This window comes from Peromyscus leucopus, chromosome 22 (genome assembly GCF_004664715.2).
Source record: "Peromyscus leucopus breed LL Stock chromosome 22, UCI_PerLeu_2.1, whole genome shotgun sequence".
Classification (NCBI taxonomy): domain Eukaryota; kingdom Metazoa; phylum Chordata; class Mammalia; order Rodentia; family Cricetidae; genus Peromyscus; species Peromyscus leucopus.
Window position 1 is genome coordinate 17,623,076 of NC_051081.1, and position 18,267 is coordinate 17,641,342.

Consider the following 18,267-nt stretch of genomic DNA (forward strand, 5'->3'; position numbering starts at 1 on the left):
CCTTAGCTGTGCTTAAAAAAAGCCTGCACGCTCATCTCAAGGTATGATAAACGCTCTTTGCTCTTGCATACTATTTGAGTCTGGGGTCTTCCTTCAGTGTGTCCTCGGACCCCAAGAGCAAGAATTACAGGTTTGTGTCACTTTGCAGTACCCGATCATTTAAAAATTTATTATCTCATATATGCATATGCTAGGAAATTTGATTCAAACAAACTTGGAAAACTCGGTTTAAAAAATGTTTTATTTCATTAAAAAAAGTTTATTATGTACAAGACTCAGGAACATAGAAACTCAGCTTTAATCAGAAAATGACACTAGTCATCGCATTCTACTGAGGAATGTTTGTGACGCACACTCTTCAATACTAAGCATAAATTATTTTAACTATGCAGGCTAAGTTCTGAGTTCCACACCACACCTGCACATAAGACATTTGTCTAATTTTAAGATTGGTAATGCCAATGACAAGCTGCTTGCATTTATAAGTACAAATTTCATTATTACAAATATGTGATGATAACTAACAAAACAGAAATCCTTTAGAGGTCTTGTCCCATGTTTATACATTTGCCATCTGAGGTCTTTCGCCAATTCCCCTTTGGTGATTCCATTCTCAAAGCAGAGCAGTTAGGCATTGAGTTCTCTATGTATTTCACCCATCTCCTTTATCTGCAATGAAAAGGAGCATGCAAGAAAATGTAAGTAACTTTCAATTCTTTGTTCATTCAGAAAAAGGATTTTGGTTTCTTTTTGTTTTTCTGTTTTTTTTTTTTTTTTTTTTTTTTTTTGTTTTTTTTTTTTGGTTTTTCGAGACAGAGTTTCTCTGTGTAGCTTTGTGCCTTTCCTGGAACTCACTTTGTAGACCAGGCTGGCCTCGAACTCACAGAGATCCGCCTGGCTCTGCCTCCCGAGTGCTGGGGTTAAAGGCATGCGCCACCACCGCCCGGCTTTTTTTTTTTTTTTAAAGACTCACTAGGTAGCCTTGGCTGACCTGGAACTCAATATTTATAGATCAGACTGGCCTTCAACTCAAGGTGATCCACCTGCCTCAGCCTCCTGAATGCTGGGATTTCAAGTGTTAGCCACCATACCTGACGCAGTCTTTTCTTTTACAAGCAAAGAAACTGAAGTACAGAATTAAGTGACCTCCCAGACCAAAAGCCTTAGTTCCAGGCTGACCGAGACAATGAAGTAGACCACCACCATTGGTAAACATCTCACAAGAGATAAACTCAGGGCCAGCACGTGACAGAGTGCTCGGTCAAATCCTTAGGGACAGGTTTGCACTTTCCATTTTGCAGATAAGGAAGCATGGAGATGTACAGAAGTCCGGGCACTTGATTAGCTGATAAGTGGTCAAACTCAAATCTTACAGTTCTTCTAACACACTGCTGTTCTGCCCGAGTATTACACTTCAATTCAGGGTCAGTCCTGTGCTGACTGAGCCAGACGAACGAGATCAAGCTATGGCACTTGGAGACACTTCAGAACTTTCTGGTTCTGTCAGATTATTAATTCTGTCTTTTATTTGTTATTTTGAGACAGAGTCTCATGCAGCCTAGCCTGGTTCTCCCCCCATGGTTTTGACCTCCTACCACTATCTACCAGGTGCTGGAAATACAAGTGCGGGGCACCAACACTCTTTGCTGTTGTTGTTTGGAGTCAGGGTCTCCCTCTAGTCCTGCCTGACCCAAACTCACAACGATACTCCTAGCTCAAGTACTGAGATTACAAGTATGAAACAGCATGTCCCACCCACCTCTCTCTTTTTGTTATTTTCTAGGAAGTGATACATACATGACTACAAATCAAGAGACGTACCAGAATTGGTGAGTGTGCATGCACGCACACACATTATCCTCGGAGTTCAAGGACAAATTCAAAATTACCCATTTCCTCACCATCGTCTGGGACTAGTTAACATCTAACAGATTTACTAGGTCAACTTAAGTTCATCTTAACTGATTTTTCTTCTTTTTTAGGTTTTTCGAGACAGAGATTCTCATTTCTATGTGTGTAGTTGTCCTGGAACTCACTCTGTAGACCAGGCTGGCCTCGAACTCACAAGAGATCTGCCTGCCTCTGCCTCCCAAGTGCTGGGATTAAAGGCGTGTGCCACCACTGCCCAGCGGCTCTGTGGTTCTTATAAACTGGTAGAGACATAGGAAAACAGCAGTCATACTGAGTTTCTCCAACACTGCTCCACTAGAATGTGCCTCCACAAGACTCCAAATGCCTTGAAACTAAAGCAACAGGTTTGTATAGCACTCGTCTAGGATGCAGAAAGCAGTATGAAGTGGCCTGTCATGGAACTCAAAATTAGGTAAGTGCTCATCCCAAGACTGTCCCTAAGACAGTGTGAAGGATGTCGGTGAAAATGTCTTCTTGTCAGTATCTAGGAAAGGGCAGTGATTACTGGGAGTAAGACATCAGCATAGCCCATTATCCACTTACCTCCGCCTTCTCATATTTTGTTGATTTCTTCCTTGTAGAAATAACCTGGAAGAAAAATGGTCACTGTTTTAGAAAATACTACTCAAACAAAATGAACATATATGCTTCAAATGCATGTAAGCATGCGTATACAAATTTGGGGGTCCTAAAAACTGGTCATACAGTACCAATTCTTTGAACAACTATATCAATACCGTAAGTACCCTTCTGGAGCAAAGGCTTCTAACTGAAAGCAGATAAAATGCCCCACCCCATATATGCGTTTACCCATCCATTCTCCAGATAATGAACGCTGAGGTGGCCTCCTAGATTATTCAGATAACATCAATACATAACCCTGAATGTGTTTCTTGGTCTTTGATTGGTTGGTTGGTTGATACTCCCAAAACAGGATCTCTCCTGGCTGGCCTGGAATTCACTATGGAGACCAGCAGGCTGGCCTTGAACTCTGATCTGTCTCCTGGAGCGCTGGGATTGAAAGCGTGTGCTACCACAGTCAGTGAAGCTTCTTTACTAAAAATTTCTAGGGGCTGGAGAGATGGCTTAGCGATTAAGAGCACTGACTGCTCTTCCAAGGGACCCGGGTTCAATTCCCAGCACCCATATGGCAGCTCACAACTGTCTGTAACTCCAGTTCCAGGGGATCCTCACACAGACATACACACAGACAAAATACCAGTACACATAAAATAAAAAAATAAATAAATTAAAAAAAAAATTTTCTACTTTGGTTTCTGTGACAATTAGATTTCTGTCTGTTCTGGGTGTTTACTTGCCAAATGAAGTTCCTCCTCTATAAACCACCGATCCCTACTTATTACTAATCTTTTTTTTGGAGCTGAGGATCGAACCCGGGGCCTTGTGCTTGCTAGGCAAGTGCTCTACCACTGAGCTAAATCCCCAACCCCACTAATCTTTAATGAAAGGGAGACAAGGCCCTGCTATGTAGCTTAGGCTAGCCTTGAACCTTGACCTCACAATCCTCCTGCCTCAGCCACCTTGCTGGAACTACAGGTACATGCCACCCTGTCTAGCTTTGTGGCATTCATTTCTATTTTGTGTGTGTGAGAGGCGGGCGAACAACCCTCGGGTATCAGTTCTCATTTGCCACCTTGTGAGATCAGGATTAAACTGTGCCCAGGCCTGAGCACAGTGCTCTGCCCACGGCATCCTCTGCTGCCAATCCTTTTTGTAGGATTCCTCATCAACATGTAAGAATTCTTTACATATCATGCATAATATCCATTTCATTTTATGCATCATATACATTTCCCCAACTTATTTCTGTTTTTGTTGTTGTTGTTTTTTGTTTTTTCCCAGACAGGGTTTCTTGTGTAGTCCCAGCTGTCCTGGGTTCTCACTCTGTAGACCAGGATGTCCTGGAACTCACAGAGATCTGCCTGCCTCTGCCTCCAGAGTGCTGGGTTTAAAGGTGTGCGCCATCACACCCGGCCATTTCTATTCTTTGCAATATCTTTGCCATGAAAATGTGATTTTTTTTTTTTTTTTTTTTTTGGTAAATACCTAAGCCAACCTCACACTCAATCCCCCTGCCTCAGCCCCTTGAGAATGAGAACTACAGGTGGAAGCCACTAAGCCCAACCCAAAATGTTAAAACGTTTAATGTTAGTTGGACATAGAGCACATTCTTAGAGTCCCAGCGAATGGAATGATCAGTGGAACCCCGGAATTCTATCCCAGCCTGGGTAGACTCCTGTCTGGAGAAACAAACAAACCAACCAACACAAGGGGCCGGAGACGGCTCAGTGAGTGATGTACTTCTTATTCGAGCAGGAGGACCTGAGTTCTGTCCCCAGGACCTCTGTGAAGAAGCCAGGTGTGGCTGCGTGTGCCTGCAAAGCCTAGTGCTGGGAAATAGAGACTGAAATGCTGAGCTCCAAGTTCGGAGAGAAACCTTATCTCAAAAATTAAAAGATGGTTCAAGGCCAGCCTGGTCTACATAGTGAGTCCCAGGATAGCCAAGGCTGTGTAGCGAGACCCTGTCTCAGCAAACCTGAATAAATAAATAAAAATAATAAAATTTAAAAAAAGGGGGAAAGTACAGAGGAAGACTCCCAGTGTTGACCCCTGACCTCCATGCATGAGGGTACTGAGGGGCAGTGTACCCACAAACCCTTTCACACACAGGCACACAACAAACACCCCATCCCACCCCGCCCCCACCCCACCCCGCCCCCACACAAACACACACACAGAGTAAAAACTGGTGCTGCAGATACGGCTCAGCAGCTACAGTTCGGATCCCCAGAACCCACAAAAATCCTGGGTGGGGGTGGAAACAGCCCTGAAGTTCTGGCCTTCGAAGGCAGAGATGAGATCCCCAGGCTGAGCACAAGCTGGCTGGCTGGCCGGCCTCGCCATATCAGCCTACTCTGGGTTTGATTGACAGAGCATGCCTTAAGGAGTAAAGTAGAAAGCCACAGCATTAACCTTGGACCTCCATATGCACCGCACACGAGTGTACGGGCACTTGTACACACATACGTCCCCACATGTGAACACATAACTCAGGCATACCACACACAGAGACATGTAAGAAAATAATGCTTAGTCCAAAGTTGGTGGAACTGTCTGGTTAGGAAGGATTAGGAGTGTGGACTTGAAAGAGGTGTATCGCTGGGCTTTGACGGTTCAGAAGCCCATGTCATATCTCTCTCCCTTTCTCTCTCTCCCTCCCCCCCTCTCCCTCCCTCCCTCCCTCTCTCCTCTCCTCCCCTCTCTCTGCCTTGTGATCGCAGATCAGATGTAAGCTCTCAGCTACCACTCCTGCCTGCCTGCCGCCATGCTCCTCACCATCATGAGGAACTCTCTGAAACTCTGAGCAAGCTCCCCCAATAAACTCTTTCTCTTTATAAGTTGCCTTGGTCACGGTGTTTTGTCCCACCAATAGAAAAGTAACAGTTGGAGACACTGAGGTAGCCCAGTGGCAAAGCGCTTCCCCACTATAAGAGGCCCTAAAATCTAATTCCTAGTACCACGAAGCTGAATTTATGTATTAGTATCTATCCCTTTATGGATTCTAAGTTTCTTGCATTGCATGGTTCTTTTACTGCAAAATATCAACATTCCTTATACTACTTTCCTTTGAGATTATCTTCTTCCATTTTATCCAATAATCCACCTGGAATTCATGTTTGAACACAATGGCCCAACTCTTCATGCTCCCATGCCCTGACATGCCTGTCCCATCCGAGTGGGTAACAGCCAGCCCCCATAGGGTAAAATAGGAATTCTGTCTGTCTGTCTTTTTCTCTCTTCTCTCTCTCTTTTTTTTTTTTTTTTAAGATTTATTTATTTATTATGTATACACTGTTCTGCCAGTATGCCAGAAGAGGGCACCAGAGCTGTGAGCCACCATGTGGGTGCTGGGAATTGAACTCAGGACCTCTGGAAGAGCAGCCAGTGCTCTTAACCTCTGAGCCATCTCTCCAGCCCCAGTGTTTCTTTCTTATCAGATGGGAACCAAGTGTGGTAACAATACTGAGCTGAAAATCAAGTCGCCATGCACCTTCAAATCTGTCTTTTTCTTTATATAGGGCAGTGGGACTTTTTAGGATAATATCTTGCTGGCCTTAATGTCTCCCCCCGTCAAGACTTTCATTTATTTTATTTTATGTACATGTGTGCCTGGTGCCCAGTAACTGGTACCTATGAAGATCAGGAGTCAGATCCCTTGGAATTAAATTACAGAAGGTTGTGAACTCCCATGTGGGTTCTGGGAACCAAATCCAGGTCGTCTCCAAGAGCAACAAGTGCTCTTAATGACTGAACCATCTTTCCAGGCCCTTCCTTTAAAGTCTTGATCCTCCTGCCTCAGCTTCTCAAGGGCTTGGAATACACAACTATGTCATCACACCCCACTGTAACTGGTTTATGAATTCTGATACACTGATGAGACCACCTGAAGCCAAGCACCCTTACTTAAGGCCCTGGGATAAAGCTCACTTCTTTAGATCCCTAGTACCCCAGCCTTCGCCTCCCAATGCTGGGATCATTGTACCCAGTGCAAAGTTGCTATTTATTTAGAATCTCTGCTACTTGTACCGCTTTTGATTCTTTTCTTGCTCACTTAGCTTTGTGTTGTTGGGGGCCAGGCGTAGCTCCGTGGTGTAGTGATAACCTGGAAGGCTGCAGCCTGAGCTCAGCCCTCCAGCACCACCACAAACAAAAACAAGGGCTGTGCTGCCCAGCTCAGGAAACGTTTTGGGAGTTCTCTATTCTACTGTGTTCCGGGCAGGAGCACTGAGTTCCTTACAGAGAGCTCTAGGCCAGCTGCTGCTGGAAGGCCGTGGGGCCAGGCTGCGAGGTGTTCAGCTGCAAGCGTCTTTCTTGTGAGTAATCCTTTCTGACTTTAGAACGTGACTATTTTGTAAAAAGGAACCTTCACTAACATTTTCAAACATGATAGTTCTTGTGTTTGTTTCTTGTGACTTTTTTTGAGACAGGGTTTCTCTGTGTAGCCCTGGAACTCCCTCTGTAGACCAGGCTGGCTCAAATGCAGAGATCCACCTGCCTCTCTCTGCCTCCTGAGTGCCGGTATTGAAGATGTGCGCCTCCACCCCGCCACCCCTCCACCCCTCCACCCCTCCACCCCTCCACCATGGCTATGATCCTTAGCAATCCCCTTTAAGAAGACTTCCTCCCGTGAGCCCCAGCTCACTCTGTACTCACCAGCACTACTACCCCTGCGATGATTGCCAATGCCACCACCACAATGACGGCAATGATGCCGGCTGTGAGACCCTGCATGGAGAACTCAGGTGGTTTTTCATCAACATAGTAAACGATGGTCTGCCCAGGCTCCAGCTCAAGCTGTTCTCCATTTACCGTCAGGTCCATTTTCGAAGAATGGAACAAGGATTCCCCTTTCACCTGCGATGGAGAGAAACAACGAATCAGCCATGGGCACCAATAATTCCATAGCAATTACATGCCAGAGGGAAAACCTGCCCAAGAGTCCTTACGGTTTTCATGATAACAATCTGATCCAGTGAAACGTTACAACCCTATTTATTACAGGAAAATGCCATACACACGAGTAGTAAGGAAGCCATGTTCCTCCTCTCCAGATTAGCAAATATCAATCAACACACGGACAGTTTAGTCTCATTGCTCTTTCTTCTATCCCTTCATCTCCCACACCCAAAGTATTCTAAAGTAAATCTCAGAGGAAAATGTCTCGCTGTAAGAAACACAAGTTTAGCCAAGTACTGCGTCTTCCATCTGTAACCCTAGGGCTTAGGCTGAAGCAGGAGGCCTACCCTCTACCATGAATTCTAGGTCAACCTGGGCTACTGTACAATTCTGTCAAAAAAAAGAAAGAATGAGAAAAAACAGGAGGGCAGTGGTGGCGCACGCCTTTGACCCCAGCACTCGGGAGGCAGAGCCAGGCGGATCTCTGTGAGTTCGAGGCCAGCCTGGTCTCCAAAGCGAGATCCAGGACAGGCACCAAAACTACACAAAGAAACTTTGTCTTGAAAAAACCAAAAAACAAAAAAAAAAAAAAAAAAAAAAAAAAAAAAAAAAAAAAAAAAAAAAAAAAAGAAAAAAGAAAGAATAAAACAAAAACATATGCTTATAAAAAAAAATTGGCCTTGAACTCAGTCCTCCTGCCTCAGTCTCCAGAGAGCTAGGAAGACAGGTACCAGGATATAGCATGCACTATTACCTCTGGCCTTTACCTAAACGTTTTAAAAATGGAGACGGACTTGACATCTCAGCGATGAAGAGCGTTTAAGAGGACCTGAGTTCAGCTTCAGCGCCCACAGCAGGCGGCTCACAAGCAACTGTAATCCAGGTCTCTGGGGTCCAACTGGCCTCTGGTCTCTGAAGGCCCTTGCACCAGTGTGTACAATGTATACGTAGATACACACAGACACACAGAATTTGAAAAATTAGTCACATGGAGACTGACTCCTCGTCATAGAAATTATTAGAATAATAGGTGGAGATTATATATACACCAATGTAGTAACTAACCAAAGAGAAAATAAGAATTCTAAGAGGAAGCTAGGTGGACATAGCTTAATATAGGCAGTTTTTCCAGTCTACCTGGGTACATACTGGGTACAGTTCCTAACACAGCAAAGATTAAAACAGAATGCTTACCTAGCATGTGTAGGTCCAGGGTTCAGTCCCCAGCATGACAGAGACTAGTCAGTGTCACACACTTGTAATGCAGCACTTGGGACTATTACATCACAGACCCCTAGCTGCCCCTCCTCCCCCTAAGATACCAGGCATGGATTTTCGACCACCTTGGGTTTCTGTATCCCCTGCTAACAGAAACTGTGCTTCTCTGCTCAGATCTGCAGCTCCTAACAAAACAACTCTGATGTCTGGACACACTCCCAAATTGGCTTGGAGCTCTGGTCAGGCTCCCCAGTCCCCAGGAAAGTTATCAAAGGGTTCTTTCTGGCTCTCTGGCTCTCTGGCTCTCGAGTTGGTCTGCTCATGCCATGCCATCCAGGGTAGATATCTCTATTCTTTCATTTTACGTTTTCTTTGCTTTAGATTTATTTTTTATTATTCTTCACTTCCTTTCAGTTGACAGCTGCCTGATGTACTCCCTGGGGATCAAATGCAGGTCCTTTGGAAGAACAGTGCATGCTCTTAACTGCTAAGCTGTCTCTCCAGCCCTGCTTGACACCTAATGTTTTACAAAGTCTATATATAATGTTCTCCCACCCCATGGCTTCCAGAATGATGCACCATCCTCATAATGCTCTCCTACCTCACAGTCCAACCACAGCCCCATACTTGCATGGCCCCCTCTCCTTATAAAGCCCATCTGCGGAAGGGTAATTTCACATCACCTCCTTTCCTGAAAGGCTACTTCTCTGTTTTTCTTACTAGAGCTCAGTACTTGGGAGACGGAAGCAGAAGGATCGGGAGTCCAAGGTCTGCTACACAGAGAGCGTAAGGCCTCGACTGTTTGAGAGCCTGTCTCAAAAAGAACATGGTGGCCTATGTCTTTAACCCCAGCTCTGGAAGGCAGAGGCCAGCAGATCTCTGTGACTACAAGGAGAGCCTAGTCTATACATATCTTGAGTTCCAGGACAGCCAGGGCTATATAGAGATCCTATCTCAAAACGAACAAACAAACAAACAACAAAATACTAAGCTTTAAAAAAACTTATGGTTTATACTTACATCTTTTTCAAAATAGTAAGCCACATCAGCTATGTCCACATCATCTTGAGTTTTTTGAGAAGAGTTTTGCATCAGATCAATAGTGATAATATTGTGTTCATACTGGGGGGTGGTGAAAAATACAAATTAATACAATTAAAATATATGCAAACTTTGTTCAACAGTCGTCAGAATGTTTAGAATTTGATCTTCCATAATCTACATCCACCAGGAGCTCTTTCCATTAATGAATAATTAAATTTACCACTAGCAATTGGAAAAAAATCTTTAAGAGGTCTTCCAATCTATCTAAGAGAATAAAATAGCAATACAAACAATTTTTTTCTAAAGAGTTAAAGCAAGGGCTACCTGGGTAGGATGGTTAGCTGGGTAAGGTGGTTAGCTGTCGGTGTCAACCAGAACAAACCATCTAGTCACCTGAGAAGAGAGTCTTTTTTTTTTTTAAAAGATTTGTTTATTTATTATGTGTAGTGTTCTGTCTGCATGTGTCCCTGCACACCAGAAGAGGGCACAAGATCTCATTACAGATGGTTGTAAGCCACCATGTGGTTGCTGGGAATTGAACTCAGAACCTCTGGAAGAGCAGCCAGTGCTCTTAACCTCTGAGCCATCTCTCCAGCCCCCAGAGAAAAAAGTCTTAATGAGGGACAGTCTAGATTGGGTTGATCTACAGGCTGGTCTTTATTATCTTTCTTATGTTAATTGAGGTGGTAAGACCCACAGATTGTGGGGTGCACCATGTCACAGGCTGGCACCTGGACTGAACGAAGAGAGAGAGAGCTGGCCACGGCGGGCATGCATTCACTCTCTCTGCTCTTGACCGTGGATGGGGCTAGCTGCGTAAGTTCCTGCCACCGTGACTTCCCCACAGTGACAGACTCTAATCTGTGAGCTAAAACCAACCCTTTGAGGACTGAAGACACGGCTCAGCAGTTAATAGCACGTGTTGCCCTTGCAGAGGACAGCGGTTCAATTCCTAGCTACTAACCATCCGTAAAACCACCTCCGGGGGTTCCAATGTCCTTTTTTGAACTCCTGGGGACCAGGCAAATCCATGGCGCACATGGTACACGTACACACATGCAGGCAAAACATTCATTCATACACGCAAAATAGACCTAAAAGTGAAATAAATAAGCCCTTTCTCCCCTAACTCGCTCGCCTCAGGGCAATGTGTCACAGTAACTGGAAAGGAAAGGAAGACACTGGTAAGGACAGCCTAGGGCAGTATGTGCTGAAGATGATCACAGAGAGGCCAGGCCCTCCAGGGTAAGAAGGACAGCACGATTTAGGCCTTGTCAGAGATAGTACAGGTCCTCAAGGGCAGCTGAGGCTTTCAAAGTCTATGGAAGAAAACAACTTGGATTCCATATTAGGTGCCCAGGATTTAAACTGTTACTAAAATTCATTTGGCTACCATTAAAAAGCACTGGCTGTTTCAGGCAGTGGTGGCTCACACCTTTGATCCCAGAAGAGGCAGGCAGATCTCGGAGTTCAAGGCCAGCCTCGTCTACAGAGTGAGTTCCAGGACTGCCAGGGATACACAGAGAAACCCTGTGTGAGGGACAGGGGAGTCACTGGCTGTCATTTATGAACCATACTACCCTATCAACTTGCTGCTAAGGCTAGCTCATTTACCAAGAAACAAACACAAACAAACAAACAAACAAACAACTTACCAGAACATTTTTGATAAATGCTGGATTCAGTTTGTATCGAGATGTGAATGTCTCCTGAAGTGCACTGCAAATAATTTAAAAGTATTGTTTAGAAAAAAAATTGTATCATACAATAATAGAATCTCTACTTTTTAGGCAGATAGCTCAAGGACTGTTATTATTATTACTATTATTTTTTTTTTTCTTTTGAAACAGGGTTTCTCCATGTAGTTTTTGGTGCCTGTCCTGGATCTTGCTCTGTAGATCAGGCTGGCCTCGAACTCACAGAGAACCACCTGGCTCTGGCTCCCGAGTGCTGGATTAAAGGCGTGAGCCACTGCTGCCCGGCTATTATTTTTTTTTAAGAGAGGGTCTCACTATGTATCTCTGGCTGGCCTGGTACTTGCTATATATGCCAGGCTGGCTTCAAACCCAAAGACCTGATTGTCTCTGCCTCTGGGATTAAAGGTGTGCATCAGCGGCTAGGCTGTATAATTTGAATGTTATTTTGTAACTATCATAGCAGTAAGTGGTTTAAGCCAGGGCCAGTCATTTGATCCTAGAGCTGTCCAGTGTCGGTTTGATGAGAAGCTGAACAAGTGTACACAGTACCCACGAATCTGCCAACAGATCATTCACAAATTCCAAAGGGGAAAATGGCAACTTTACAATGGAGAAACCTGGCAGACCTGGAACAGATCATTCACAAATTCCAAAGGGGAAAATGGCAACTTGACAATGGAGAAACCTGGCAGACCTGGCTTGTAAAGGGACAAAGGACATCATGATTTCCCGCTATGAGTACTGAGAAAGGACACAAGATAACTTCTGCAGTTTTCCTGTCAAGGTACATAATAACACCAGTATAGATGTAATTACCATCAAGGTACATAAACACAATAGTACATACGTACGTGATTGTGCGCATCAAGGTGCGTAAGTACACGAGTATGTATGTAATTACTTACGTCCTCAAACTCTGGAGGTTGTAGGGGCTTTCTCTTTCTTTGTGTTTCAGTTGGATGGCGATCCAGCTGTAAGACAAGATGGTACCGTGTATAACTCAGTCTTTTATGCTGTTTTCCAAAGAGGCAAGTATTCAAATTCCGAAACAGAACTAGAGCTAACAGAACAGGTAAAGTGTTGTGGTAAACAGGCGTCACATATCCTTTACAGAGAACGCACCCACAAGTAACACCCTTTCTAACATTGGCCTGCTGCTGACCATTACAACACACGAGGCCGTTGAAGTCAAGGCTGATCGGCCATGCTGAGCCCTGTTCCAGAGAAAAGACAAAATGGACGGGCCCGGGGGTGCAGACTGTGAACTGTGGAGGTCGGGCCCGGGGTGCAGATCTGCACTGTGGAACTGTGGAGGCAGATGCAGGAGATGACCCAGATTTGAGACAAGGCAAGATTCCAACATGAAACCATGTCAGAAAGAGAAGGGGAGGGGTGGGGTGGCGGAGAGAGGGAGGGGGAGAGAGTTTGAGGGAGGGAGAGAGGAGGGAGAGAGAGACAGACAGAGAGACAGACAGACAAAGAGAAACAATTGTCCACAAGGCGGCTCCGGAAGCCAGAGGTAACGAAGTGCAGGCCTTGGGCCTGACATCTTTCCAGTTTCTTGTGCCTTCCGCTAGTCTTCTCTGCTGAAGCAAAGCTTAAATGTGTCTGTTTGTTTTCAGGAATCTCTCTCCTAACCCCTCCATCATGCTAGGGTGGACCCCCAGCTTTTCTACCCCTGAAGTCTCCAGCCCAAATAGCTCAGTTTTAAGACGCACTAAAATGAGCAAATACAGTTTAAGTCATTCATAACACGAATCCAACTTCAAACTGCAGGCCAGAGGTTAAGGAAAATGGTGGCGGTACACCACATTCCTGTAAAACCCAAGAGCCACCTGTCTGTCTACGCAGGGACTTCACAAGCCAGTTCTGGAAATGTAACGTCAAACCGAGAAACAACTACCGTTCCACGTGCATAAGGGAAAACTAATTTAAAGTCACAGTCAGGCCAAAGATTATTTCATGCTTCCTTCCATTTTCTCACACTTAATTATTTGCCACAGATAAGCTTCAGGAGTCAGATAATTTCCCCAAAAAATAACACAGTTGGACTAGAGCCAATAAAACTGACACAATTGGATTAGGGCCAATAAAACTCAACTCAAAACTGGTGCCACCAGTTTTGAGGGATGGGACAGGATTACTTATCACTCCGTTCCCTTTCCCTCTCTCCGGCTTTGTTTTGAGAGGGGAATCTCAAGTAGCCCAGAATAGCCTCAAACTCACTATGGAGACAAGGCTAGCCCTGAACTCCTCATCCTCCAGAGCGCGGGGCTCCGGGGTGTGCATTACCGTGCCCAGCTCTTCCTAGCTTTTGAATTCCAAACCACGAAGTCTTAGTCCATAGCCAAAGCTAAATTTAACTAAACAAATGTGAAGGGCGGGAAAACGGCAAGGAGAAAAAACACTCACAAGGTCCTCACTCGCTCGGAGCAGGTTATTTCTGTATCCTTGTCGGTTCTTCGCACGCCCGCACTGTTCACGCACCAGCACATGGCGGTTCCGTTGCACTGCTTGGCTTTAAAGAGCCCTTGCTCGTCGCACTCAGGATCGTATAGCCCATCATTGTCCTGGATGGCGCCATCAGGTTTCTGCCTCCTCCCAGACTTATTGTGAGACATCTCCGCCTTCATCACCAGACATTTGGATGCCACTGAAAAGAAAATGTGACATCAAACTGAAAAAAATAACTACTGTTTTCACATGCACCGCGGAAAAATTTTTAATTTAACGTCAGAGTCCCAGGCCAAAGATTATTTCACGCTCCCTTCCACTTTTCCCACACTCAAATTACTTGCTGGAGATAAGAACCTCGAGTCAGATAATTTCCACAGAATAACACAGTGGGACTAGAGCCAATAAATTTCAACTCAAGGTGCTTCATTTAAAAAGTATTATCAAGATCAAACTTCCAGGCAATTAGGATCTTTTACTCACGTTTGGAGCACATGACAGTATTCGGTGAACCATAGGACGTACACTGGCATTCACCTTTTTCATTTAAAAAACAGCTCGTCGCCAGCTTGTAGCTTTCACAGACACAGCCTAGAAAATTGTAAAAATTCAGTTTAAAACGTAGCGACAACTGTCAACTCCTTCAGTCAATCATGCCTTTAGGAAACGGTCGTGGGCCAGGTGGTGGCGGCACACACTGTTAGTCCCAGCACTCAGGAGGCAGAGACAGGTTGGTTTCTGAGTTCGAAGCCAACCTGGTCTACAGAGTGAGTTGCAGGATGGCCAGAGCTACACAGAGACCCTGTCTCAAAACAAACAGAAGAACAAGGGGAGGAAGAGGAAGAGGTGGACCTGGGACTGGTGAGATGAGATGGTTCAGCTGTTAAAGGGGCCTGCCACCAGGCCTGATGACCAAAATCACACCTCTAGACCCACATGGCCAAGAGAACTGTCAAACTGTCCTCTGACCTCCACACATGTGCCTTGTCACACAAATGTGACACACACACACACCCCCAAATAAATAATTTTGATGGTGGTGCGTTCTTTTAATCCCAGCACTCTGGAGGCAGAGGCAGGTGGATCTCTGTGAGTTCAAAGCCAGCCTGGTCAACACAGTGAGTTTCAGGACAGCCAGGACTGTGTAGGGAGGCCCTGCCTCAAAAATAAAATAAAATAAAAATCCAAAATAAATAAATAAATGGAAAAGATAAACTTTAAAAAAAAAGAAGAAACATATAGCCCCCGAATTCTTTTCAGTCGTAATATAAGTGCTTGAGTGTCTCATTCATCAGTTTGTGCCATTAGAGTGTCTAACCTGCTTGTTCCCACCTCCACTTTTCTGTATTGCTTATTTTGGGGGGAGCAGAGTGAATTAAGTTTTATTAAGGAGCTGGTGGTGGTGGCGGCGGCGGTGGTGACACACGCCTTTAATCCCAGCACTCAAGAGGCAGGGGCAGGTGAATCTCTGTGAGTTAGAGGCCAGCCTGGTCTACAGAGCGAGATCCAGGATAGCCCGGCCTGTTACACAGAGTAACCCTGTCTAGAAAAACCAAAAAGATTTATTAAGGAAATGTGACTAAGAACTCCCCAGACTGGGAGGGGCCCTAAGGGAAGAACTCTTAGGGCGGTGCTGAGGATACAGCCTGGGGCCCCACTCTTGCTAGCTGGGCCTCTCCCAGTGAGCTACACCCTGGGCCTGTATTTCATTGTTGTTGAGATAGCCCGAGTTGGTGTCAAACCTGAGATTCTCTTTCTTTTTAAATGTATTATATTTATCAACTTACTGGGCGCAGGGGATCCCTGTGGTATGTGCACAGAGGTCAGAAGATAAACTTAGAGTTCTTTCTCCCTTCCATTACATGAGTCCCGGGGATCAAACGCGGTCATTAGACTTGGGGAATCTCCCCTTCTACCTGTGGGGTCTGGGAATTTAATTCAGGAGTAACGTGACACACTGAGACATTTTAATGTCCCTGCCATTTAAAATAAATCTTTTTCCTTCCTTCTCGGCACCCTGCCCCCGCCCCTTTCTGGAAGAGCCTAGTTCCACAGCCCTGGCTCACCACCGCCCTCCAGCCTCAGCTTGCCAAGTGCTGGGCTTGCTTCCGACTGAGGCTCACTCTCCAGTGTCTTCCTCCTTTCCTACTCTCACACCCTGGTCTGCTAGTTCCTTTATCTTTTCCCCAACAGGTCAACAATTCCAATTCTGAGATCTACGGCCCTCCCTCGTTATCCCTCCCTCACCCAGTTTTCTTAAGGAATGCCTGCCTTGGGGGCCCAATAGGTATCTGTTCAATCTTTTCTTCATTAAATGGGGTCTGGTAGCCCAGGCTGGACCCCAGCAACACACCAGGCTGAAGATGACCTTGAACTGCCAAGCTTCTCCTTCCCCAGCGCTGGGGGTTCCAGGTACACACCTGGCTTATGGGGTGTTAGGGAATCAAGCCCAGGGTTTGCCAGGCACTCTACATCCCAGCCCTCAATCTACAATTTAGCCCCAGGTTGAAGTTAGAAAAATACAAATTGATTAAACTGCATTACTTAAAACGTCACCAATGAATACTGGCCAACCTCTGCCAGTAGAGAATGAAATCCTTCCCAGAAAACAAAAACTAAACTATGTTTAACTTAAAAAGTGAGGGAGAAACAAACAAATTCCTTCCAGAGGGCTTTGTTCAGTTGTCTCCACCTCCAGACACGATTCTAGAAATAAATCAAAAGTCACAGCAAACTCTACAGTAAGAACACCTAGGGTCAAACTCCATGTCCTTCTCTCTACAGACGGTTCCGTCACCGGCTAAGTACAGTTTCCAAAGTCTAACGAGAGAAAGGAGAGCAGCGCGGTGACTCGGGAGATAAGGGTCCCTGACCACCTGAGTTCGAGCCCCTGGACCGACGTGGTGGAAAAACTGACTCCCACAAGTTGACTTAATGCAAACGCACACCACACACACACACACACACACACACACACACACACACACACACACACACACACACACGCCCACAAGCCCAAAAGGAAGTGGAAAACTTCCTTTATGAATGTTGGATCACGATATAAATCTACTTGTTTTACGAAACCACAAATATGCACAATTTTTAACTAGGGAAGTCTTAAGAATGGAAAGATTACGGGATTGTGTTTTTAAAAGGTCCTGACAGTTTATCCTTGTATCTATCCTCCCCACAATAATATGGCATTAGTCACGATTCTTAGAAAAGGCAAAACACCGCCGGCAGGTGAGTCCCAGCAGGCCCGCCTCCGACGCGCAGGTGCATAGCGGCCTCTGGGGAGCTACCCGACCCCTCCCGGGGCCCACATCCGGGGACCGTGGCAGGTACGGGGCGGGGGGAGGACTGGCGGGTCGCAGCGACAAAGGCCCGCGCTTTGGGACCTGGAGCCCCAAGTTGGAGCCTCTCGACCCCGGGCGGTGGCCGCTCCGTCACCCTGGCCACACACACACACACACCCGCCAGGTACACCCCACCGCCGCCCGATCGGAGCGCACGTCCGACCCGAGCCGTCGGGTCCCGGGGTCCCACCACCGGACCAACCCGACCCGACCCCACACCTCCGCTCCAGGTCCACGCCTCACCTTGCTGAGCCGCGGCCAGCGTCGCCGCGACCACCGCGAGCAGGAGCCCGAAGGCGAGGGCCCGGGGGAGCGCCATGCTGCGCGCAGAGCGGCGGGGACTCGCGGGGCTGCGGCGCGGGACGGCTCCGGGGGACAGACGTGCTGCGCAGCGGCCGAGGGACGGAGCGCTCTGGGCGCGCGGCGAGGCGGGGACCCACCTGCGGACTTGCAGCCCCGGGGCCCCGCCCCGCGGTGAGTCACCCGCCCCACGCGCCCGCCCCGCTTCCCCGCCTCCCTCTCCAGGTGAGAGCCGCCCGGGTGCTCCAGCGGGGGAACGCGAGGCGGGGACTGGAGTCAGGCGGGGTACCCGGGGAGGACCGGATGTTGCCGACGGGATGACGAGACTGGACGTGAACGCCGAGAGGGATACCAAGTCAAACCCACAGTTAATAACAAACACTGTCCTGGCCCTACGCCTGGCACTTGACTTTTCCAGGACTTTTTCAAGCTCTTTGAAGGTCTGTGTTCTGTGTACGAGTGTTTTGCTTGCTAGTGTGTGCACCACGTGCGTGCCTGGTGCCCACGGAAGTCCGAAGAGGGCTTCGGATCCCCAGGAACTGGAGTTATGGATGGCTGTGAGTGTTAGAGCAACAGGTGTTCTTAACCGCTGAGCCATCTCTCCAGCCCGACACGTTTTTTTAAACTAAAGTGCTTCAGTTTTGATTATTACATATTTTTAATTACTTTTTATGGCATGAGATTATTAAAGGATTGCGTCATTTCCCCCTTCCCGTCCCTCCCTCAATCCCTGCCATATACCCCCTCCTTGCCTTTCAGAGTCATGGCCTCCTAGTCGTACATTAAAGCACAGTATTGTTAAATCCAAT

The 18,267-nt window shown here is 46.5% G+C and overlaps 1 protein-coding gene across 1 annotated transcript; it reads right to left on the reverse strand.

The window, feature by feature from the left end:
• Positions 1–223: 223 nt before the first annotated feature.
• Positions 224–17,561, reverse strand: Epcam (epithelial cell adhesion molecule). Its single transcript, XM_028893582.2, has 9 exons — positions 17,402–17,561; positions 14,286–14,393; positions 13,761–14,001; positions 12,254–12,319; positions 11,307–11,370; positions 9,628–9,729; positions 7,147–7,347; positions 2,455–2,499; positions 224–669 (listed from the first exon to the last, which is right to left on the reverse strand). Exons 1-9 carry the CDS (start codon positions 17,475–17,477, stop codon positions 628–630), a joined length of 945 nt encoding a protein of 314 aa, XP_028749415.1. The 5' UTR covers positions 17,478–17,561; the 3' UTR covers positions 224–627.
• Positions 17,562–18,267: the final 706 nt, after the last annotated feature.

Bases quoted from the DNA above. Each gene is read 5' to 3' on its own strand.
- Epcam (XM_028893582.2), bottom strand. From the start codon at position 17,477: ATGGCGCTCCCCCGGGCCCTCGCCTTCGGGCTCCTGCTCGCGGTGGTC. The intron at 14,394-17,401 runs GTGAGGCGTGGA...ACAATTTTCTAG, and splicing joins GCTGGCCGCGGCTCAGCAAG to GCTGTGTCTGTGAAAGCTAC. The intron at 14,002-14,285 runs GTGAGTAAAAGA...TTTTCTTTTCAG, and splicing joins TACTGTCATGTGCTCCAAAC to TGGCATCCAAATGTCTGGTG.